Genomic DNA, 25,644 nt, shown 5'->3' on the forward strand with positions numbered 1-25,644 from the left:
AGGTACAGAAACATGTCATTATCACAAAGCAAACTAGGGAGTCCTACATTTAGGAATAAGATGTCGCTGCCCTTTTACTAGACTGGCAGAAATTCCCATTAGTCTACAAAATGATATATGGATACTGTAGGTCAGTTTCTTCATGCTTGGGTAGGCATTGCCAGTGGTACAAAGAGGGCAACTGCCATCGCAGAGAGAGATAACTGCTTACTTGCAATCCAAGTAGTAAAAAGATACTTCATTATAAGAAGATGCAAAATTCTGGAACAAAATGCAAATGTCAAAGGAAGCTGTACTACTGAAATGCATGTGGTAAGAGTGCTTTAATATTCTTACCTGGCTCGCTAGCATAGCTCCAATTTCATCTCGAATAAGCTTTTTCATGTTCTCTTCCAAGGCCTAAAAATTGCCCAAAAAATAGTCAATGATTTCAGAATGCCGGACAAAAGATTAGCTCTTTAAAATACAACACTTAATGACATGCAAATTATAAGCAAGCAGCAAACAGGAATACTGCAATATTCTTAAATGCTGTCGCATAATAATACTAGTGGCATTTATTAAGCACTTATTCTATGCCAAGCATTGAACTATGTGCTGGGCTAGATACAGGAAAATCAGGTCCCACATGGGGCTCACAGAGTAAGTAGGAGCCAGAGTAGGTACTGAATCCCCATTCTGCAGATGAACAAACTGATGTACAGTGAAGTGACATGCCCAAGGTCACACATAGCAGGTAAGTGACAGAGTCAGAATTCAAACCCAGGTCCTCTGACTCCCAAGCCTGTGCTCTTTCCACAAGGCAACACTGCTTCTCTATGCTGCCTCTGGCCTAAACCCTGTGACCCAAAAATAAATACATCAAGGAATGAGAAGTCATGTTCAGGAAATAACAGAGAGCATCTTAGAAGACATTGTGTATTAATAAATTTGAGTTATAAGTCTTCGAGTACATTTTTTCATGGGCAATCAGGACATGCTTTCTTGGCTCTGACCACAATGATGATTTTGCTAATTGTTAGAGCAAAAGCTGTGGCTTCACCCATTGATCGTGGAAGAGCTAGGTGGGGTCTATCTGGGAGGGCTTTGTGGAGGAGCAGGACTTTTAGTAGAATATCAGTTGAAACAAAGAAATTTGATTAAGAAGAAAAAGTAGTGAAGGAAGGAGGAATGATGTGACCAATGGAATAAAGGAAAGAAAGTCATGTGCAGGGTCAAGTTACTAGCCATAATGGCTGGGTATGGAGTTGGAAGGAAAATTAGTAGAAGGGCAAATTACTTGGGGGAGCAAATGTTTTCAGCTAGGCTTGTTTGTTAAGGAACACATTAAATTACTTTACCTAAGGCATCTAATTAAATAGAAATTGTATATGAATGCAAGTGCAAGTAGTGAGCAATTTGACTGCTTTCTTACTAGTCAATTTGCATTGAAATTTTTTTATATGTACAAATCTGCTCATGAAACAGGATAAAACAGTGGTGGGAAAATTGGCAGGTAGCCCTGAAATGTGGAAGAAAAGCAAAGGAATAAATGCTATGTGCTAAAGAAAGAATTAACTATGCTAAATACAAATTTTGGGATAGGCTTTAGTTCATGAATAAATTATTTCTCATTCCAAATCAGGCATTCATCCTTTCACTAAACTGCAGGCTCCACACCTTAAATGATACCCTTCTAAGATTGAATGTTCCTATAAAAGGGCCTGCTATCCGCTTAGAAGTCTATGTATCTGGCAAGATTTGACAGACAAGCAAAACAAAAATAAATACGCACAAAGATAAAACAGCTTCCATGGATATCCTTGGATTTCTTCTTCTGATTTGACAGAGGGGGCTCATTTATTCTAAGTCATTATACCTGGGCATATTCACTGATGTAATCACATTTATGAGTGTTCACAACTCCTCCCCATAAATAATTGAACTAATTCTACTAAATTCTATTTCTCTTGAATAAACAGAAAAGGGTATACAACCATGAATTTATTTCTCTCGTCTGTTAATTTATTTTCCCATTCTTCCAGTTTATTTTTACTTTCACTGTAGAGAGAGTTAGCGTGAATAATTTCTTTGTCCACTTTTTTGGTCATTTCTTCATTTTTAGCTGTATTTTTTGTTAAATACTGGATTTCTGTCTCATATTCAACTTTCTTTTTTGAGCTGAAAAAAATCAAAAACTTAGGCTATCACAAAAGAAAACCCTGCACATTAGGCACATAGATTGATTTCTTATTTCAAAAGAATGGATGGCAGTTTGGTTTCACATGATCACTAAAATTCATTCTTAATTTTGCAACTGCAGCATAATTTTGACCTTCTTTCATTGTTGTCTCTATCTTCCCACTACAATAACACCCTTCTATAATGCCCTTCCTTTCATACAGTAATGACGGCATTTCTTATAGTGCTAAATTTGTCTGATTTAAGTACTTTTTTCCTTCCCCTAGAATTGACTGACAAATAGAGTGATTGTAACACATTTCAATTTAGCATAGATAATGGCAGGTCTAATAGCACAGACATTGCTCATCTATTACCATAAAATGCCTTTTGCTGACTAGAATGGCCATCAAAGGCTAAGTACAGTACTTATAGCCACACAAAGAAATTAATTTAAACCTTTCATTACTGATACAAGTTTACATGGCTCTTTGAACACAGTAAGTGCTCAATACATACAATTGAATGAATCCAATCAACAACCCCGCTTTATCCCATTTTCCTCCACACAGTTTTTCATAACAATTCTGAAACCACTAAGTAGGTTTACTCCAGACCCTAATTACTTCACGTTTGCTTCTGCCCCAACCTCCTTAGTTAACTACCTTCCATTTAATAAATCTCTTTACCCTCCAAAGCAGCGTGGCTTAGTGGAAAGAGCATGGGCTTGGGAGTCGGAGGTCATGGGTTTGAATCCTGACTTTGCCACTTGTCAGCTGTGTGACTTTGGACAAGTCACTTCATTTCTCTGGGCCTCAATTCCCTCATCTGTAAAATGGGGATTAAGACTGTGAGCCCAACGTGGGGCAACCTGTTAACCTTGTATCTATCCCAGAGCTTAGAATAGTCCTCAGCACATAGTAAGCACTTAAATACCATTATAATTATAATAATAATGATTATTATTATTATTCCTTGGGTGTTATTTTCACTATGTTGCTCCCCTTCTCAGCTCCCTGCAGTGGCTTTTAAGTGCAAAGTCAGACAGTTTAATTCCTTTACAAGTAATGGATATGTGGGAAAATATTCATAAGTATCATTCTTTGAAATTCAGTCAGTTCTGTAGTTATATATATTTCAAATGTGTTTTGGAAAAACTGCAACAGCAGAATTAGAGAAGAGTCTTCGATCAAAGCTCACGCTGGAAGAAACAGCTGTGGGCATCCATGTGCGTTGTCAGAACACATATACTGTAACACGAGTGTCCCTTAATGTGGTGTTCTTATAAAAGCAAACATTCCATGAGAACTGAATGTACATTCAAGCATATGAAGCATCTAGCCTTATGACCTCATTTCCACAAGTTTGGATAATTTAATACATTCAATAATAGTCTAATCTCAGCCCCTAAAAGGTGAGTCTTTGTTCTGTTACCTGACAGGATAGCTTATTCCCTAAATGTTGCAGTATATTTTATTGTTGCCTAAAAATGTCTTGGTTCATTTAAATCCAGTGTACAGCCCAATCTTTGGATCACTGCAAGGCAATGACAGTCTTGCTTGAAATGCGCCAAACTGTCAAATCTAGATATTCCCAACATTATGGAAGGATGCTGTGCCAGAAAATGTGTATGTACAAGCTCAAACAAGTTCCTTTACTTTAAGCAGAAGGAACTGATTTAACTAACTTCCAACCATTTTAAACAAATTTCACTTCAAATCTATATGGTGAAGGCTTACCTTTTTAAAAAGATGAAGAACTGAGCTTTATGAAACTAAATGCTGAAGCATAATATCTCAAAAGTAACTGAAAATTATAAAGTAAGTTGCCCCTATTCAAGCACATCTTTAATTGACTGAAAAATTATATAAATGATTAACATTAGACAGAGCTCTTTCCACCTAGAAATACACATTTGCTGATTCCAGGAAGCAGCAATAATGTTAGTGATGTAAATCCATCTGCCTAAAACAGAATCAGTCTGAAGCATCGGTGTCTTCTGGGTGCAGAGAATGAAGTGCACAATACTACACGTGAATCCTGCCCTTATGGAACCTACTCTTTAGTGGGAAAGATAGAAATTAAAATAAATTACAGATAAGAGGAAGTAACAGATTATAAAGATGTGAATATAAGTGCAAGGGGTGCTGTGCAAACCAAAGTGCTCATTAGGGAGCACTGAAGCAATGAAACTGTAGTTGGGAGGATATAAGGGGATATAAGAAATCAGAGAAGGCCTTTGGGAAGAGATGTGATTTCAAAATGGCTTTGAAGATGGGGAGAGCAGTGGTCTCTTAGATATGAAGGAGGAGGAAGTCCCAAACAGGAAGGAGGGCATGTTGAAGAGGGAGATATGAGGGAGGGAGAGGGAGATAGGAGTCTAAGGTGCAGTTAACTTGAGAGGAATGAAGAGGGCAAGTTGGAGGGTAGTGAGACAAGAGATTATGTAAGAGAAAGACAGTTGATGAAGTGTCTCACAAACAGAACTTTCCCCTTTACTACAGAGGGATGGACAATCATTGGTGGCTTTTGAGGAATGGCATGCAGAATGATTTTTAAGAAAGATTATTTCGACAGCAGTGGGGAGAGGGAATAATAATAATGTTGGTATTTGTTAAGCACTTACTATGTGCCAAGCACTATCCTAAGCACTGGAGTACAAGGTAATCAGGTTGTCCCAATTGGGGCTCACAGTATTCATCCCCATTTTACAGATGAGGGAACTGAGGCCCAGAGAAGTTAAGTGACTTGTCCAAGGTCACACAGCTGACAAGTAGCAGAGCCGGGATTAGAACACACGACCTCTGGCTCCCCAACCCGTGCTCTCTCCACTGAGCCATGCTGCTTCTCTAGGGAAGAGACTGTAGAGAGGAAACACTAGATGCCAGAAGATAAGGAGAAGGTTGATTCAGTAGTTAAGTTAGGCCCAGTGCCAATGGTTATTTGAATGGATAAGAAAAGGTAGATTCTGAAAATGCTATGGAAGAAGAAATGAGATGATTTGGTGATGGACTGGATATGGAGAGGTTGAGAGATGAAGGAGTCAAAGAAAATACCTAGGTTGTCAACCTTGGAGACAGAGAAGATAGTGAACCTAAGTGTAAATCTGAAAACAATTCAGAATCTATGGTAAGAATTAAAGAGGAATTTAGAAAATACAAATAATTGCCCAAGTCATCAGAACTAAGAGCAAGCTGAAATATTTTTATTCAAATGTCACACCTGGAAAAACAAATTACAAAGTTATTGTCCTCCAAATTTGCAAATGCTAGTGCTCTGCTGCAATCTACATGAATGAACAGTCAAAAAAGACTGAGGCCTATACTGAATGCTTACAAATCCACTAGAAGCAGCATAGCCTATTATAAGAGTGAACAAATTATTTGGTCTTCCAGAATGGAAGCTGCCTGGAACTGCAGTGGGCAGGGGAACAGAAATAGCTTCCTGCCAGCCCCTGTCTCTCCTACCTGCCATACCACCACTAATGATAATTCCAAGCCAGCAGCAGTTGCAGCAGGAACATGGAATGAATTGATGGTCTCCTGGGAGTAGAAGTCATTTGCTTAAACACCTGCTCAAAACAATGCACTGTACTAAGTGCTTGGGAAGTACAAGACCCATTCCTTCCCCAATAGGAGCTTACATTCTAATTGGGAAGCAAGACAAATATTCACAGTAGTGAGACTGAATGTCCAATCGCATATTTCCATATGCAAATGAACATTAAATATATATATATTACATTCAACATTCAATATATATTTTTACCCACACATACACACACAGGTACTAGGGATGAGATACGTATGTGCAAGCTGAAGAGCTGATAAAATTCATGTACTGATAATCATTAAGAATAAGAAAATTTGTGGCACTGGTTAAGCACTTACTGTGCGTCAAGCACTGTACTAAGCACTGGGGCAGATACAAGATCATCGGGTCCCACATGGGGCTCAGAGTTTAAGTAGAAGGGAGAATGGGTAGTGAATCTCTATTTTGCAGATGAGGAAACTAAGTGAATTGCCCCAGGTCACATAACAGGTATGTGGCAGAGCTGCTCTCTGATTCCCAGGCCAGTGATCTTTCTATTAGGCCATGCTGCCTCTCCAGGAGGGCTTGTTGAAGGAGGTGAGATTTTAATCCAGCTTTGAAGGTGGGAAAGGTTGAGGTCTGGCGGACTTAATGGAGGGAAGGGAATGCAGGGCTTTGGGAACAACATGAGTGATGGGTCGGAGGCAGGCAAGACAAAAGCAGCATGCAGCCAGAGCTGGGCTTAGGTGGAGCGCAGAATGTGAGAGGCAATCAATAAGGGGGAGCAAGCCGTGGAATGTCTTGAAGCCTTCACTTGGTACAGAGTGAGATGGGAACCACTGGAGCGTTTTGAGAAGTACAGTGCATTTTTTCCACCGTTTGTCTCTCTCTCTTGTGTTGGATAAATACAAAATGTATCACATATACTTGACAAATAATGGAGTATGCATATCTACCTTCATTTCTTTAGTCCTTATTATATAGTTCCGATGGCTATTTTCATTCTAATCAACTAGATTCTTAGAAAATGATAACATTATGGAAACTCATTCTCTCACCATACTGGTCACATATTTCTTAAAAACTGGCATTAAAGGATGATACATTCCTCCACTAGCATTTAAAGGGGATACATTCCACTAAGGATAAAGTCTAGAAAAGGGGATCTATCCCGTCCTTCTGACGAGGCAGAAGTGGTTTTAGCATGTGTTTATATTATTTATCAGAGGTCAGATTGGGCAAAATTCATTCTGTCCCTGTAGGAAAAAGGCCCTTTCCTTATACCAATGAATCACAGTGCCACACATACAAACTCACTTGTCCTAAGAGAAGAGCTTAGCAAAACTTTGGAAGTGCTGCCTAGTGCAAGGCTTTCATAGTCAACTTGGGACCTATCAGAAACAGAAAGGAATAACCAACAGCCATTTGCAGAGTTTGTCCCAGTGATGCCCGCCACACTTTCTGCCTCTCTTTTCTCCCATTTTACGATAAAACCCTCCCGGCTTCTTAATTCCATCATCCACTGAGTCAATCACTTTGTCTTCATTATCTCTATTTCCAGCTGTACAACCTTCTCCAAGGATAGAAAGACCTTAATTCAAAGGGTAACAACAAAGCCTGTGAAGGCCACCCATCACTTAATTAGTTTTGCACATCTGGACCATCTGTTTGTCAAAATTTTCCCTAGCATGCCTGATCTAAGCTAGGCTGATGGAAGCAACAGGCACTTTGGAGACACAGGGAAGCTCCCAGGTGAGTATCTGGAGCAGCTGCTTGCAACCTACTCTTCTTTTTTCCTTTCCCAAACCCACAAACACATCATCAAGCACTCACACCCAAGCAGAGAGGACAAACCAGGTTTCTCCTTTTCCTTGTAGACTCTCCCCAGCCCGCTGCAACTCCTGTGCTTCACCCCTGGTTTTGTCTTAAAACTCTTGCTCTGGGAGAGGAGGAATGACATTTTTGGGTGACTGTTGTGTGCAATGAATAAATGAGTAGCATGAAGAGGGCTGAGGCAGCAGTTTACTGAAAGAGGATGCCATTACCTCAGAAGTACACATATTCACCAAAGAATAGCCCAGTCTATAAGCAGAGCCTATCTGAGATGATTGCTTACCATATCAACACAACGAGGTGTTTGGATGTCAGCAACAACTAGTACGACATAGGAATTCCCAGCCAATAGCATTCTTGTCGTCTCACCTCATTCCACGCTTTCTTCCCTCTCCCCATGCAGAAGAATGGCGGCTGGGCCAGGGTGATACTGGCAACAAGCCTAGTGTTTGGTGATCTGGCTGACCAAATGTTTCCTGTCCATAAACCTCAACAGGACCAGATCTCTCCCAGCTCCTCTGAGAAACACCAGCTTCCTTGCTGACGTCTCTCCGAAGCCCTCTGGACTTTCAATGGTCACTCATCCTCATTCCCTCCTGTTTCAATGGCTAATAGGCCCAACCATGCCACTTATTGTTATTATTAATGGTAATCATTAATAATTGTGGAATTTGTTCAGCGCTTTCCGAGTGCCAAGCACCGTACTACGTGCTGAGGTAGATTACAAGGTCCCACATGCGGTTCGCAAGTCTAATTAGGAGAGAGAACAGGTATTGAATCCCCACATCTCCCACCTCCATTATCTCAAAGTTCATAATAATACCTTGCATTTGTCTTACATTCAATGTTTGTAAACACTGCTTCCTCCTTTCTTTTTTTTAAAATGGCATTTATTAAGTACTTACTAGGTGTCAGGCACTGTACTAAGCACTGGGGTAGGTACAAGCTAATCAGGTGGGATGTAGTCCATGTCCCACACAGAGCTCGCAGTCTTAATCCCCATTTCACAAATGAGGTAACAGTCACAGAGAACTTAAGTGACTTGCCCAAGGTCACACAGCTGACAGGTGGCAGAGCTGCAATTAGAATCCAAGTCCTTCTGGGTTCTTTCTGAAAATTGTGTGCCTATATCCCCCATTTGAGTGAAAGCTTTTTGAGGGCAGAGAGCATGTTTTCTGTCTCTACTAATCAATGTTACTTATTGAGCACTTACTATGTGCAGTGCACTGTATTAAGCACTTGGGAGATCTAAGCACCGACTATACAGTGTTCTGCAAACAGTAATTGCTCTATAAATATGATTTATTGATGTTTTGAAGAGCAGTTGAGTTCACCTCTAAGACCAAAGGTATTAGAAACAAATATGAGTCCGTACTTAATAACACTTTAACCTATATAACCATACCAGTTCTAGTAAATTTTTCTAAAGAGTAAATATTGAATAAAACAAGGTTATTTAGAACCTAGAGCAAATATTTTCTAAAAATGAATAGTAGTCCAAAGGCAACAAACTACAGAACAAAATCAAGTAAATCAGTAACTGGAGACAAATATTTTTGAACTCTCAAATTTTAGAAATCCAAGAATTTTTCATTTGGGCTAATTTTTAAGTAATAAAAATTATCAGAATTTATAAGAAATAAATGAAGGAAAACTAGATGAAAATTTAAACAAATTTTGTCCTAAAGAATATTAAGCCCACTGAAACAGCCAACAATGATGACACATAGCACTTATCTCAAGTACAATACTACCACTTTGTGTTATACTGTTTATCATAATTTTTTTGCTTTGAAAATACGCATGCTTTGACCAACACTCTAAATGCGGCTTATCATTGGTTCCATGGCTAACTTGCCCAAAATATTAGGGTTAGGGCCCTTTCATTGGCAATATTTAGGTTAATGCTGGAAATAAATAATGAAGAAGGCATTTACCTTTCTTTGATAGCATCCAATAAGCTTTCATTTTCTAAAGCAAGTTTGGAATTTTTTTCTTTCCATTTATGTAAGACTGAAAGAGTTTTCTCATGTTTAAGTTGCAGACTTAAAAGCTCATCATTCCACTTTGTCTTCTAAATAATAAAATAGAATGTTAGGAGGTTGTTTTAAAAGGAAGCAATGTTTATAATGCCTGTCTTCCCCTCTGGACCATAAGCTCCTTGTGGGGAGGGAACATGTCTATCAACTCTACTGTATTGTTGTCTCCCAAGCAGCTGGTACAGTGATTGATTCACAGTGAGCACTCAGTAAATTTTGACCCTGTCTACGTGTTTGGTTTTGTTGTCTGTCTCCCCCTTCTAGACTGTGAGCCCGTTTTTGGGTAGGGACCATCTCTGTATGTTGCCGACCTGTACTTCCCAAGTGCTTAGTACAGTGCTCTGCACACAGTAAGTGCTCAATAAATACGACTGAATTGAATAAATACCACTGATAGATTGAGTACAAAATGAATTAAAGAAAAACCTACCATTTTTTCAAATGCAGACTCCAGATTACGACAGGTTCTTTCTAAATTGTTTTTCTTTTCTTCTTGAGACAGTAACTGCGTTTTCAATTCGCTTACCTAAGAAAGTAGAATTTTTAAAATTAAGGCTATTTTCATGTCAGATGTCACCTTTTCAAATTGGTGGGGAGAAAATACAGGCTTCCTATTGTCCGAGTTGAACATTTTAATGAATTAGGGTAACTCTCCAACAGAAACATCTTGCCTGGAGGGAGGAAGGGGTGAGTAGTGGGGAGGAGGTGGGGTAATAATAATGATGGCATTTGTTAAGCACTTAATATGTGCCAAACACTGTTCTAAGTGCTGGGGTAGATACAAGGTAATCTGGTTGTTCCACATGGGGCTCACAGTCTTACTCCCCATTTTACAGATGAGGTAACTGAGGTACAGAGAAGTTAAGTGACTTGCCCAAAGTCACACATCTGATAAGTGGCGGGGCCGGAATTAGAACCCACAACCTCTGACTCCCAAGCCCAGGCTCTTTCCACTATGGAGGGAGGAGAACACAAGACCTCTCTACCTCCCCTTTCTGAGTCTCTCAATGAAGCTGGTTTAGCCTCACAGCACTTATGTACATATCTCTAATTTATTTATTTATTCATATTAATTTCTGTCTCCCCCTCTTGACTGAAAGCTCATCGTGGGCAGGAAATGTGTCTGTTTATTGCTATATTGTACTCTCCCAAGCACTTGGTACAGTGCTTTGCACACAGTACTCAATAAATATGATTGAATGAATGAACGGGTAAGTGGACATGGTCTATATTCCCACTCCAATGGGACCCCTTTTGATGAGACTGTTGGGACGATGATGAGGTAAGGAATTTTGGTACCTGGAGCTGCTGCCCCACTGGGAGCTGGATGCAGTCATACCTCATTAGTTGCTTCCCCCTGGCCTGCTCCTGGGCCACCCCAAAAAGACCAGATATTGCGCAGGACTCTCAGACACAGGACAGACAAGGAAGTAAGCATTCAGTCCCTTATCATATGCCTCTAGAGCCCTCTTTCCCCTTCTGTCCTTTAGCCACTCTCCTCTTACCCAGGAAACAGAACTGAAATATGGGGTGGCAAAGGGAGAAATCCGTGAAAAGAAAAGGCAGTATGAATTTAATATTTTATAAAACTGAATCCTTCCCCTCCGAAGTGCCTTTGGGATGCCCCTTTCCAAAGTCCAAACTACACCTCACCACACCGAGCCAGGGAGGAAGAGAACAATGATGAAACTGCCAGGCACAGGGGAACGCCAGCTGGAACTATGCCATAAGTAGTTAAAGTTACCAAAGAATAACCCAGGTGAATCACATGGTCAACAGGATCCACAGGGAAGCCTGAAAATAGCTAACATGGATGGCAAAATGCAAAGCAGTAGTTACTGAACAGCCAACGGGGCAGGCACCTGAGAGTCTACAGAGCTGGCCAAGGTGTCCACACTGTGATATGGCTATTTTGACCATAAATGGATTTCGTATAGGAAACTCTTGGGTGCACTTTGCTATGTGTTGCGCTCCTGCTTGCCTACTTGCTTGTAGCCCCCATTGCCCCAGAAGGAACCTGACTGGCAAGGAAAGGAGAATGTGAGTGTTGCTGAGCAAACCGTTAACACTATATTCAATACCTATGTAAAGGCTCTCCATCCCAAAATCTTCACGGACCAAGACTGCATCCCACCATATCCATCAGTACAATACCAAATAAAAGCAATTAATCGAGTATATTAAAAAGGTTTTAAAATGAGCTCCCATTTTAAGAAGTTATGTCTAGAATCAGGGCCTGGTTTACTCTTTGTGTAAAAAAGTTTTACGGCAGGAGTCCTTATTATAATCATATTTATTGAGCACTTACTGTGTACAGAGCACTGTACTAAGTGGTAGGGAAAATACAATGTAACAGAGTTGGTAGATGTGTTCCCTGCCCATAAGTAGCTTACATTCAAGAGGACTAGTTTTGTCAATAATGCAAGCTTAATTCAGATTATCCTTTCAAACATAGCTAGCAAATATTCTTGAAGAATTCTGGCTATCCAAATTATTGAATTCTAAAATCATAATTCTTCAAAAAATAAATACTTCTAACAATGATTCAAGATTGAGTCCCACAGATTATAATCAACTGAACTACTAGTGATTTATCAGAGTTATTTTACTTTCTACCCTGCAACTGGACAAAGGATTCTGATTTCACTAATGACATTACATGACTCACAAAGCATCAAACTCACAATCTTCTTCTGATAAGACACATTTAGGCCTATTGGGTATATGCACTGAATTCACAGTCTGGCAAATAAAATCCACCGTGAAGCTTCAAATGAGCATTTGCTAAAAGATTTCAGTGTTAGATCTTATTTCCTGACACTAATAAGGACAATAACTGTCTGAAAGACATCAACATACTAATTGAGGGAGTATTACTGTTTTGGGGTGGTTTTTGAGTTTTTCTCAGACATTTTCATGGATCCCGCATATCTATCTAATGAAGGATTCAACTGATAGGATAATTTGGTATTTCTAAAACCCAATTTTCCTTCAGTGTTCAGAAAGCTCTGAGTGCTGGATATGTCTTCATTCTCTGTGGTTGTCATCATTACCTAGGTGGATGCTTTCATGCACAGCATGAAGTGATAAAATAAATGGACAGAGAGTTTCCATGGATCTGGATGATTAAATATACCTATTTTATTAGCTCCAATGAACAAGCCACAAGTGTAAGGCATTCCAAACTTTCTGTTAGCATATACCTTAATTTCTAGGTTGCCTCCCCTCTTGAGTAAGCTACCATCATGACCATATGCATTTTCATGATGACTACAGAATTCACAGGGTCCATATGGCATGACTACACTGTAATGCTACTGACAGGCCCTGGCCTCAAAAGAATTCAACAGGGACAAGATATACAAAAAATATAATCAACATAATTAAGATGAGGCATTTATAAAAATAAAGGAAAAAAACAGAATGGGTTAAAGAGAAAGACTGAGAGGGATACATAAATGGGACAGAGGAGAAGAGAGACCTGGATCTGGGGACCAAACAGGAGAGTCAAGGAAAACATAGATGGAAAGCAGCAAATGGAGAATGATAGATGAGTACCCAAATCCAAGGAGTAGACCCAGAAAGCAAAAGTGAAGAGAGTAATCCACCTATTAGTAAGTAGGTTAAACAATTTGATTCAAAAGAATATTGAGGCCAAAACAAGACTTTCATACAAAAATATTTCTCATATAAGCATGGGGAAAAAAAACCCAAAACAAAATACACATACCTGCCCCAAATAGGCTTTTCAGAGATCAATTTTCAGTTACACACACACACACAAAAACAAACAAACACATCATTCCTGCCCTGGTGTACGTGTATGGTCACTGAAGATCAAATCAACATTAGTGGCACCTTCATACCACTTGTCCCACTTTCAAACCTTCACCAAGAATCCTCTCTTTAGAACACTTACAACTGGCAGAAGACATAAAAAATATTTGCTGCTTTCTCCTCTGAACAGTCCCATGAATTTAGAAGGCAATATGAAGAAGCACTTTACCTCCATGCTAATGGATGGAAAAATCATATGGTAAATAACATGCCATTAACTGGGCTGTGCAGGTTTTAATAGAACAGTGACTTGACCTAATACATTATTTATATAAACTTTTTTGTTTATCTCTCTCTAAAGGTTTTAGAATTATAGTCATTCCTTTCCCTTCTTCCTGCCTTTGGCCACCTTTATTGCATCCTCTCCACTCTTTCCTGTTTCCTTCCTATTTTGGGGATCTGACCTTAAAATATCCACCGCAGTCAACCAATCAGTTGTATTGTGTACTTATTGTATGCAGAGCACTGTACCAAACGCTTGGAGAATATAACAATATAACAGTCTTTCTCATGGCTCTTCCTGCCCCCCACCTCTGGTACCCGTTGTTGGGTAGGGATTGTCTCTGTTGCTGAATTGTACTTTCCAAGTGCTTAGTACAGTGTTTTGCACACAGTAAGTGCTCAATAAATACAACTGAATGAATGAATGGTAATACTTATATTGATTTCATCTTCCTCTCTTTTCCTATTGTTTTACATGCTTCACCATTTAAGCTACTTCTGTTCTTTCACCCTTCATTACTGGTCTCTTGTGATTCCTTACTTTATTTTAGTTTCCACTTAACCTTCCTTTGATACCTTCTTTCCAGAGCTTCTGTGCTACTCATGTGTTTGTCCAGCACCTCCAACTTTTCCTTCCATAAGGAATTACTGGCACCAGGGCTATAGCGCCTAATTGTATTTTTACTTTCAGATTTACAATTGTTCTTTCCAAATAGGTATTTGACACTATCTGCAGCTATTTCTCTAAAAAAAAAATTGAATGTGTCACGAAAGAGAAGCTGTATGTGACCCAAACTGAGTTTAATTATTAAATGAGAATAGCATTGCTCTAGCAGGACACTGAACATCCAGAGAGTGAGGAAAAAAAAAAAAAATCTACAAATGGATCCAGGAACAGGTGGATGTGAACGAAAACACACACACACACACACACACACACACACACACACGAGAATGCATTCCTTCTCCTCTCCTAGTTCAGGATCATTTTTTCCCTACTTATTCAGTTGCTTTCCTTTCAAGTTAAATCGATCAACAAACACAAACTGGAGTTTACAAGCCAAAGAAGAAAGACCAAATTGGCAATTAGCATGACAAATGTCTCACAGGCATCTCTCACAACTAAAGGGAATAGAGAGAGGAACTGGAGCCATTCCAAGGGGCCTCTTTACCTAAATTCTCTGACAAAGCAAAGCTTTTAGCCACTTTAAGGGGGCAGATGTGTCACACAATTAAATCCACAGATTAGGACCAACAACTTTAGATCTAAGGAGGCAGCTGAAATCCCCACAACCTATACGCAGGACTAATCACATGAATTTACAATTGGTCCCTATTATTATCATTATTATTAAGGTACATGTTAAGCACATACCATAGTATGCACTGTTCTAAGCACTGGGATAGAAACAAATTAATCAGACTAGACACAGTCCCTGTCCTACATGGGGCACTCAATCTAAGGAAATGTTAATTTTAAGTAACTGTACATTTCACTTTAACTGCACAAGCAAAAGGGCTTTTTCATTGATTGGTCTGTCCAGAAGAATTATTCCAACTCATAGATCCCTCAGCACCTGCTCTCATCATATAGCTAACTTCTGATTATTCACAAAGCTGATTATCCATCTTAATTTGGTTCCCTCCTGCTCTCTGTCTTTTGATAATGTACATGGAAAATGAGAAGGGGATCAGACAAACCAATTTCGGTAGTTGTTAGTTCTGGTTTGATTAAGGGAGGAAATTTAAATTATTGGCTAGAAAAAGTGTTTTTTTGTTTAATTATATGTAGATCTCAATTATCCATGTTATCCTAATTCCCCATTATCATCAATAATTGAGCTGGTTGGGATATATTATCTGATGCCAAAACAAGAGGGAGAAAGATTCCCAGGACAAATTATGGTAACACCTTGATTCTGAGTTTATTTAGAAAAATCTCTCTATATATAGTGGATTAAGCGGTACTAAAACTCATAATATTGAACTTCGTAAAGGAGAAGTGCACCCCTAAATATTTATAGCACTACTCTCCTTTCTGATATTGTTACACAAACTAGTGGAAAAGTATTCACATTATTATCCTCTTTAGCTGACTGGAGTAGATCATCATTCATTCCATTCAATCGTATATACTGCATGCTTACTGTGTGCAGAGCACTGTACTAAGCGCTTGGAAAGTACAATTCGGGATCAGAGAGAGATAATCCCTACCCAACAATGGGCTCGCCAATATGACCAATATTCTGTGGGCAAATGAACTAATGCTAGGCTTCTAGGACTCCAAAGGAGGCTCAGTGGCCAGCTGTTCACCAGTCAGTAAATTGAGAAAAAACTACACTTTAGCCTGGAAATTAGCATTAAGGAAGTCCACTCTGACAGTATCATGGTTTAAGTGCTGGAATCAGTTTCTAAAAAGGGAATTTCCCTCCTTGGATTTTTTTTTATCATTTTTATTATTACTGGAAAATGTCATATGGTTGAGTTCCTGGTGAGGTCATATTATTAGATGAAATTCCCACACACCCACCAGTATTGTATCCTGCAAATCTGAACTGGAAAAATTGAAAAGAACCTTACCTAAGTGAAGATTTCCTCTGGACAGCACTTTACTGCTGAACAGTACATAGGCCTGATGTATTATAAAAAAAAATTGAAAAACACTTGAGATTTAAAGATCAGAACCTGGTTTATAGTAGGCCTTAATGATTCCAACTCTCTGCTATAACCATGTCTTCACCGTTTGACTCTTCCAAGACAGGATCCTTTTTTTTTATTTAGTTATCCAGAAGGCCACATCCAGGGAGGGAGCAAAGAATGTGCACAGGGATCTCCCCTGGTTAGGCTGGGTGAGTGCTAATCCCCAAAAAGCAAACTACTTAGTTCTGGAGCCCAACTATTCTCAGTACCAAGAGTAGAGATAGTTCAGTAGTTGGAATTGGCCTGACTGCCTTTAATCTCAAATACTGGTTAGAACAATGGAAAAAATAATGAATTTTAAAATGAGAATAAATTGCAGAGCACGTTTAATTACAAATTTTTGAAAATTTTCAGAATGGGGTCTGCAACATATTTTTTTCAGAGGAGTCAAAAGGATAAAAAAAAAAAAAGGCTGTTGGTGTACAAAGAGCCATGAAAAGAGAGAAGATAAAGGGCAGAAAGTCGGGAGGGAGATAAGGAAATGGCAAAAGAGAAAGGGAGAAGACATTAGGAGAAAGGGGGATGAGAAGAGAAAGGTAGGGGCAGAGGGAAGTAGGGGCAGAGAGGGAGGTCAAGGGAGGGTGATAGCAACAGGCAAAGCTCCTGGAGCATCTACAAGCAATTCATTCAATCGTATTTATTGAGTGCTCACTGTGTTCAGGTCACTGTACTAAGCATTTGGGAGAATACGATATAGCAATAAACAGACACATTCCCTGCTCACAACGAATTTACAGTCCAGGGAGGGAGCAAAGAATGTGCACAGGGATCTCCCCTGGTTAGGTTGGGTGAGTGCTAATCCCCAAAAAGCCAAGGACCCAATTTCAAAATACTTAATTTCCAAGCCATAAGTCCCCAAACCTATTTTTGACTAAATTGCCTATAATTTAAGGTTTCCAATTGATTAATCGTTAGATCTAGAAACTGGTACTCTGATAAGATCTTAGAAAAAAGTGAGGCAGTTAGGAAAATATAAACAGACAGGGCATTAACTGTCAAGTGATATTCACAATCCAAACTTTCCATAAAATTTCATATTAAGGGAATAATGTATATACTGCATTATTATTTAAGACTGATATCTATATCAATATCTTTGAGTGCTTAACACTTAACTTATGTGCTTTAATAATTACATTTTTAATTTTAGTATTGCAGTGAAATTGCTAATTAAATAAATACTGCACTAATCAATCATGGTCTTCTTAGACTGGAAGTTTTGAAAACATCTTTCATTAATTTATAGACTGAAATGTTTAACAAGGATCTCATTTAATTATCCTCTGGGAAATTAAAGATGAAGCATGGAAACACAACTTTCTATGCATACCAAATATACCTTCTAATTAAATGTAATTAGCTATCAAAGACCTGCAAATAATACAATCTCATCAACAAATCCTCACACTGAAGGCAAAAATATTCATTACTTGGAAATAATTCCATTTATAGAAGGAAACATCTTCATTAGAGTTTCTAATAATGGATAAAATCATTTCTTACACAAACAATAACACAATTAAAAATGGCACTTTTACATTAGACATAATTGATAGCCAGCCTAAGCTTATTGGGACTTGTACTTCCCAAGCACTTAGGACAGTGCTCTGCACACAGTAAGCGCTCAATAAATACGATTGAATGAATGAGTGAATGAATGAATTAGGGATTACTTTCAAAAGTCAGAGTTCATGGTCAGGTGCTTGCCTGCAATATTTGCCTGAACCTAGATTCTAACAGGAAAAAAAAATGTATAATCCAGTCCCTTGACCAGGTAGTGGAATAATTAGCATATTCTGACACATTTGAAGAGTCCACACCTGTGCTCCTAGAGGGTAAGAATTTGGTTTGATATTTTTTGATATCTTATATACACGTTGCACACATTCACAACAGCACATTCTTGAATACTCATTGGGCAGTCATTGGTCTAAGCAGTCATATAACTGAAAATAGTGATTCACCAGCAGCATAAAAGTCCCACAAATCATCGGAATTACAATCCGAAAACTTGGACTGGAGAAATCGAAAAAAAAAAATTGTTAGTAGAAGTTGGCCTCCGGACATCATTTTACTATTGAATACACACCTGGCTCCTGTGGTCACAAGTTTCTTAAAAATAATTGAGAATTCAAGGTCATTTGTTGGTTTATTATTAGATCCTAGGTCTCTTTGTTATGGTCCTTGCCACCATGCACACCTATAAAAACATACGATGCTGTACGAATATCAGCCATTATTGAGCGCTTACTGTGTGTAGAGCACTGTACTAAGGGCTTAGGAGACCAAATACAACAGAGTTGATAGGCATGGTCCCTGCCCACAGTGAGTTTACAGGCTAGTGGAGGTTATTTAGAGATTTACTCCCTTGAGGCATAGGTTGATATCTTCCCTCAAATAGAGCAGCCAGGTCAGAATTTCTATTTTCCAGGTCAGTCTTTCAACTGGAGTTGAGATCAGGCTTTAATATGTTCTGCACCCAGGGGATTCTCAATGAATACTGCCGAACAATGAATGTATTTGTCTTTAACTCATCTTCTGATGAACTCTGACAGCCTCCCCAAAAAGATCAAGAGATAAAATGTGAGTTGCCAAGATAATACTTTGATATTTTTGGCTTTCTTCTTCAGTCATGTTTAACAAGAGCTTGCTATGTGTAGAGCACTGTATTATGCAGTCATTCATTCAATTGTATTTACTGAGTGCTTACTGTGTGCAAAGCACTGTACTAAATGAGTGCTTACTGTGTACAAAGCACTGTACTAAGCACTTGGAAGAGTACAATATGACAGAGTTGGTAGACACAGTCCCTGCCCACAGTGAGCTTACAGTCTAAGGGGAGAGACACACATTAATATAAATCATGAACATGTATACATTTCCTGGGGGGCTGAGGGAGGGATGAATAAAGGGTAAAAATTATCTTTTTGAAGATCATTATTATAGTCAAGACTCTGCAATCCCGTAACACTTCTTTAGTCATCCCTATTTTGAAGGAAAACCTATGTAGTATTTTATCTCCCAGCTGGTAGATCTAGGCATCTGCCAAACTCAAATCTTTCTCTATTTTCATGCTCTTCTAGACTGTAAGCCTAAGCCCACTGCTGATGGCGGGGAAAGTGTCTACTAACTCTGTTATAGTGGACTCTCCCAAGTTCTTAGTACAGTGTTCTGTGCACAGTGATGCTCAAGCGCTTAGTACAGTGCTCTGCACATAGTAAGCGCTCAATAAATACGATTGATGATGAATACATACCACTGACTGATTGATACTCCTAACATCCGTGGTGATTCCTCACTCGGACTAAATACCATCTCTTCATGTTTTGGCAAATTCTCTGCACTCAGGACCTTTTTCTTGTTGCTGAAAGGTGTGTTCAGATCAATGATTTTCTTGTCTGGGAGAAGATGGTGTCATCTTACTGCTCAGTGACATCTGGCTAGTGTGGGTGGGTTCATATCGATCATTAGGGAAGTAAAGCAATCAGTCCACTCAGTCCTGGAGCTCTTCAACCTTGCCAACCCATCACTGTTCATGTGTATTCCTTAATGTAATGGACACATCAGGAAAGAGAGTTCCTTAGGGATCTCATGAAAAGCTGCAGGGAGTTGGCAATACACTGCTAGCTTCTGGCAAGTAGCTCCTTGCTTGTTACAGGCAAGGAATACATTCACTAATTCTGCTGTATTGTACTCTCCCAAGCACTTAGTACAGTGCTCTTCACATTGAAAAGCAGAGTAGCTTCGTAAAAAGCTCACAGACTTGGGAGTAGGAGGACTTGGGTTCTAATTGTGACTCTGCCACCTGTCTGCTGCGTGACCTTAGGCAAGCCACTAAACTTCTCTGTGCTTCAATTACCTCATCTGTAAAATGGGGATTAAGACTGTGAGCCCCACGTGGGACAACCTGATTACCTTGTATCTACCCTAGCACTTAGAACAGTGCTTGGCACTGTGCTTACCAAATATTATTATTATTATAAGCACTTGTGCCTTCAAATGTCAATTCTGTACATGGAGTGTCTTCATATACAGAATTCATGAATGGATTTATATCCATGAATCATATATACTGCTGTCATAGCATTCTATTGAAAACATATTGAAAAAGCAAGTATTCTAACAACTGAGTGTAAATGTATACATGTATGGTGGTATACAGTAAGTTCAGTTAGAATATTTGCTTTTACTATGTGTTTTCAATAGAATGCCATGACAAAGCTAGGGAACAGTCTTCTCACAAAGTGTTTTCATCTACATTCAAAGGAGAGCAGCTGGAAGAAATGGTTGTATCTGCACCTCAGGGCACTAGAACATTTTGTTCCAAGTCTCTGGAAAAATAGCTTCCAAAGATGTACAGGTTCTTCCCACGCAAAAAAAAAAATTGCCTAAGAAAGACTTGGTTATACTAAATAACAAAGAAATATTTGTTACACTTATATGCCCTATTTAGCATAAGTTTATTTTATAATTATAACCTACTCACTAATGGTACAGCCTGACAAACTTAATTCAGTGTTTAAATAACAATAAAAAGTGAAACCGCAGTGTAGGATAAGGAAAGGTCTGTTAAAACTAGGGCACTCTACACAAGTGAAATCAAGGTTGAATGAAAAGAGACCAAGAAAATAAATAAACTCAAAAAGAAACAAGATGGTTAAAAATAATAGCTGTTACTCACTGAAAATAGCATAGGATACAAAGGCAATTAAAAGAGAAGTTAAATTCAAATACATAAGGTTGTGCCTTAGTCTGTTACTAGACTGATTATGTTTGAATTTATCACAGCTGTTTGAATGAATCACAGCTCTTAGTAGAGTGTTTGGCATGTAGTAAGTGCTTAAATATAATTCCCATAACTAATTGAAAAGTATACAATGGAAAGGAAAATGAATTATTCTTTCTTAGATGTCATTCAAGACCAATGAGCAGAAGACACAGTTTCCTCTGAGGTAGATTTTCATTCCTATCCCTAACAATATGTGTAACTTCCACTCAGGTTTTAATGTTTTTTCAAGTACTAATGAAATACAAGATAATTTGAAGAGCAGGTTCTCATTCCAAAGAGTACTCAACAGCCTGAGAGTGAGGAACTGAAATAATTAAAAAATCTGAAGCAGAGATTAGAGAGTCCTCTGATAGGAAATAGTATTGCTTCATTGTAGTAGTGATAGTAATGAGATTCATCAAACACTAGGTGCAATGCGCTCTACCAAACTTCTGGGAAAGTACATCAGAAAAATTACACATATCCTATCTACAAGGAGCTTTCACTCTAATAAGATAGATATAAGAATAATTTACAAATAGAGTTCTCAGAACAAATAAATGAATGCACAAGATAATAATAATAATAATGGCATTTGTTCAGTGCTTACTATGCGCAAAGCACTGTTCTAAGCACTGGGGAGGTCACAAGGTGATCAGGTTGCCCCACAGGGGGCTCACAGTCTTCATCCCCATTTTACAGATGAGGTCACTGAGGCACAGAGAAGTTAAGTGACTTGCCCAAAGTCACACAGCTGACAATTGGCAGATCTGGATTTGAACCCATGATCTCTGACTCCAAAGCCCGGGCTCTTTCCACTGAGCCACACTGCTTCTTGAAATAGACACTATAGACACTGAAATCAAGTTTTGCATAGTGGAATTATCACAATCAATGAGTAGTGTGGCCTACTGGAAAGATCATGGGCTTGGGTGTCAGAGGACCTGGGTTCTCATCTCGGCTCTGTCACTTGTCTGTGTGACCTTGGGCAAGTCACTTTACTTCTCTGCATCTCAGTTACCTCATTTTAAAAATGGGGATTAAGAGTGTGAGCCCCACATGGGACTGGGACTGTGTCCAACGTCATCAACAGGTATCTACCTCAGCGCAAAGTACACTGCCTAGCAGGTAGTAACTTAAAAAGGTTTCCTTTCGTTGGTTTACAATCTCCCATCTTCAAATACCATAAAAAGGAGTTGAGGAGGATAGGTATAAATAAATATATGTGTTAAACGTGGCTGGTGGGTTGATAATACTTATGGGTTTGGGGAATTAACTGGAAAAGTCTTGTTGGAGGTTCTGAAGATGAGGATGGGTTTTATCTTATTCTCCTGTTTTTCTCTCCCATCCCTGTTACCCCTCTTCCTCCTGCACTGGTCACTCTCATCCTCTCCTATTCCCGACTCCAACTGTAGCTGCAAATCAAGTCTTTCCCCACCTCCCCCAATTCTCTTCATCTCCACACCCGGCCCCAACATAATTTTCTAGGTATGTCTCAATTACATTAGATTCAGATGCAGTCATTCTGATGTAATAACTTCTCTTCTGCATGGATGGGCTGTTCACCTAATGCAGATCTTTTAGTTTGAGTAAAATTAATGGGAAAGAGGAAAAGAAGGTTAAAAAAATGGGGCATCATCTATATGTGAACTGAATACCATTTATGAAAATATAGGCAAAAGGGGAGATATTTCTCCAATTCTTCATAATTCTCCTAAGAACTCATCGATAGAATCTCATGGTTTATAGAATACATTAATACAAGCAAAATGCTATTGTAACAAATTTCCATGGGGGAAGAAAAGAGTCTCTAAATTGTTTCCCTGCTTTAGACAGTCGTTCTTGGACTGTGAGTGTGAAGTGATACTCTGCTGCTCCGGAACACATTAGGATGACCCAAAAACTCCAAAGATTTCCATATGTTGGTCCAAAGCCGCTCTACTAAGAGATGCATAGGAGAATGTCATTCTTCCTTCAATTACATTTATTGAGCACTTACTGTGTGCAGAGTTTGGTCCTATGTGCTAGGGAAAGTGCACTGCAACAGAATAGGCTTAGATGACCCCTGCTCACAGTAACTAAAAAAGGTTTTCCTACATTGGTTTCGAATCTCCTATTTTCAAAATTCCATCCCCTCATCCTGCTTGTGGGAGAGTAAATGAGCAATTTCCATGTTTACCATGAACAGCAATTTTTCTCCAATCTCCCAGCTGATTTTGTTGGACCATGATTTTCCCTTACTTTCTGTTGAGCTGTATTCTTTAATATCTGAAGAGTTTGGTTCAAATTTTAGTTTGTTCATTGGTGAAATTGTTTTAGAAGTGTGCATATGAGCATCACCTTTGCCATTACAAAGGAGGCATGTAAGCAAATATTTCAATTTGGTCATTCACTAATATCTCAAGGGGAGCTATAAATCACTAACATATTTTCAGCAAATGAATTTGAATAGATGTGATTCAGTCATCGCTAGAAGCACACTCTCTCTTCCCTCTAGCTAGGGATGAATAAGGAAAGGGGGGATAATATTGGAGGGCAGTAACTCCAGATTCTCTGCAGAGCTCAGCTGCAGTAATCAGGGATTTTAGTGTTGTTGTTTTTTGTGGGGTTTTTATGGTATTTGTTAAGCCCTTACTATGTGCCAGGTACTTTTCTAAGCACTGGGTAGACACAAGCTAATCAGGTTGGACACAGTCCCTGTCCCAAATGGGGCTCATAGTCTTAATCCCCGTTTTACAAGATAGTTGGCTGGGTGTCCTCCCTTGGCCCCAAGGTGTGCTGCTTCCTAGAAAGAACTCAGGCCTGGACTAAAGCAGACTGCAAAAATGGGAGTGTAACAGACCTGTGGTCCGATTCCCCCCCATTTTAGAGCTTACACCTAATGTTACTCATTAATGCTTTCTTGCCTCAAGGCTCACTCACCTAAACTCATTCAGGAACCCTCTCATTTGTTTGCAAAATAGCCAACATAAAGTCACCATGTCCTCCTAGGCCCTTTCTAGTACTCAACATACATCACAGATGCCTCCAATCAATCATATTTACTGAGAGCTTCCTGTATGCAGAACACTGTGCTAAGCACTTGGGAGAGTACAAAAGAAAAATATAGTAGACACATTCCCTGCTATTAAAGGAGCTCCACTTTCCCTAGCTGCCATCAGCATTACTGATCTCATTCTTCAGCACCCCGGCCAAGCCAAGGGTGAGGAAAGGAGAAGGACAGAAGAATACAATGGAATACTGAATATTTGTTCACCACTTGTCTGCTGTATGACCTTGGGCAAATCACTTCATTTCTCTGGGCCTCAGTGACCTTATCTGCAAAATGGGGATTGAGACTGTGAACCCCACATGCGACAGGGATTCTGCCCAACCCGATTTTCTTGACTCCACGCCAGCATTTGGTATAGTGTCTGGCACATAGTAAGCGCTTAACAAATGCCACATTTATTATTGTACAGTTTGATTCCATTCAGATGTGAAATATATTCTTTTGAACAATTTCAAATCAAGTGAATTCAAGAAAAAACTAACGTACCCAAAGATAAATTAGAAGGCAAAAAGACTAAATAAAAAAATCAAAATTATAAAAAGTTGCTTAATGGAGGTAATGTCAATAATCCCCCATCTATTAATCCGTGTAATTTTACTTTTTGTTCACCTTTCAAGAGAAAGCTCTGCTATAGAAAACCTCACTGTTCAAGTATGAAATGAAATAAACTACCAAATCTGCTTAGATCCCTCAAGTACCATTTGCTTTCACTGCATAGATAAGGAAAAGTAAAACCCATTTTTTAACCTTGTAAACAGGAGGAAAGCAGAGGTAGATAACTAGTGGACTCTTTCTAAATAGTAGGTAAGATACACAGTTACTAATAACTGAGTATACAAAGCGTTTTCTTTTTTTATTGAACCAATAAATGGGTCTGAGCATCATTAAAAATAAGCTTTCACCAGCTCTTAATTTTCTTTTGGGCTACAGAAGCTATTGTTTGTTGAAATGAAGGGAAAGAAGAAACTGTTAGAAGCTGTTTACATAGTGCAAATGACAGCCCAAATTAGAGAAGAGATATATGTTAATGAACAAAGGACTGTATACAATTGGAGGCACCAACTCCCTGAATTTTTTTTTTAAATCTGTTTGGTTGCATGTGCAATTAGGCAGCACAAATCCTTTATTTTCAGTGGAACTAGGAGTTTCAATTGCAGTCCTAAAAATAATTCTATTTCTTTGTGCATGAAAATGTTGCACATCACTGCTTTTAATTGAGTGCTTAACATGCACTTTTTGAAAAATGTAGCCTTAAAGGTTTTGATAATAAGAGGAAAATACAGAAAGACTTTAAAACGTTTAAATTTCCATCGCACTTTTATAAGCACTGCAAACTACTACAGCCCCTTAAGTAATTTTTATAATTAAAAAATACCCATTATCCATTCAGGAACCTTAAAAATAACCTTATATTTCCTTACTTCAAATAAATAGCAAGCCCTTATGACTGGATGTCAAAGCAGAAGTAGTCCTAACAATTCCTTTTATAAGAGATCACTGGA

The 25,644-nt window shown here is 38.8% G+C and overlaps 1 protein-coding gene across 1 annotated transcript in view; it reads right to left on the minus strand.

Moving 5' to 3' along the window:
• Positions 1–25,644, minus strand: part of CCDC178 (coiled-coil domain containing 178) — a 244,510-nt gene that overhangs the window by 185,644 nt on the left and 33,222 nt on the right. Inside the window, exons 10-13 of the mRNA XM_038766705.1 lie at positions 9,994–10,089; positions 9,462–9,598; positions 1,977–2,160; positions 337–399 (exon numbers count right to left, since the gene is read on the minus strand). Of these exons, the coding sequence (XP_038622633.1) occupies positions 337–399; positions 1,977–2,160; positions 9,462–9,598; positions 9,994–10,089 (480 nt within the window). The remainder of the gene's footprint in view (positions 1–336; positions 400–1,976; positions 2,161–9,461; positions 9,599–9,993; positions 10,090–25,644) is intronic.

Source organism: Tachyglossus aculeatus, chromosome 25 (genome assembly GCF_015852505.1).
Source record: "Tachyglossus aculeatus isolate mTacAcu1 chromosome 25, mTacAcu1.pri, whole genome shotgun sequence".
NCBI classification, from domain to species: Eukaryota; Metazoa; Chordata; class Mammalia; order Monotremata; family Tachyglossidae; genus Tachyglossus; species Tachyglossus aculeatus.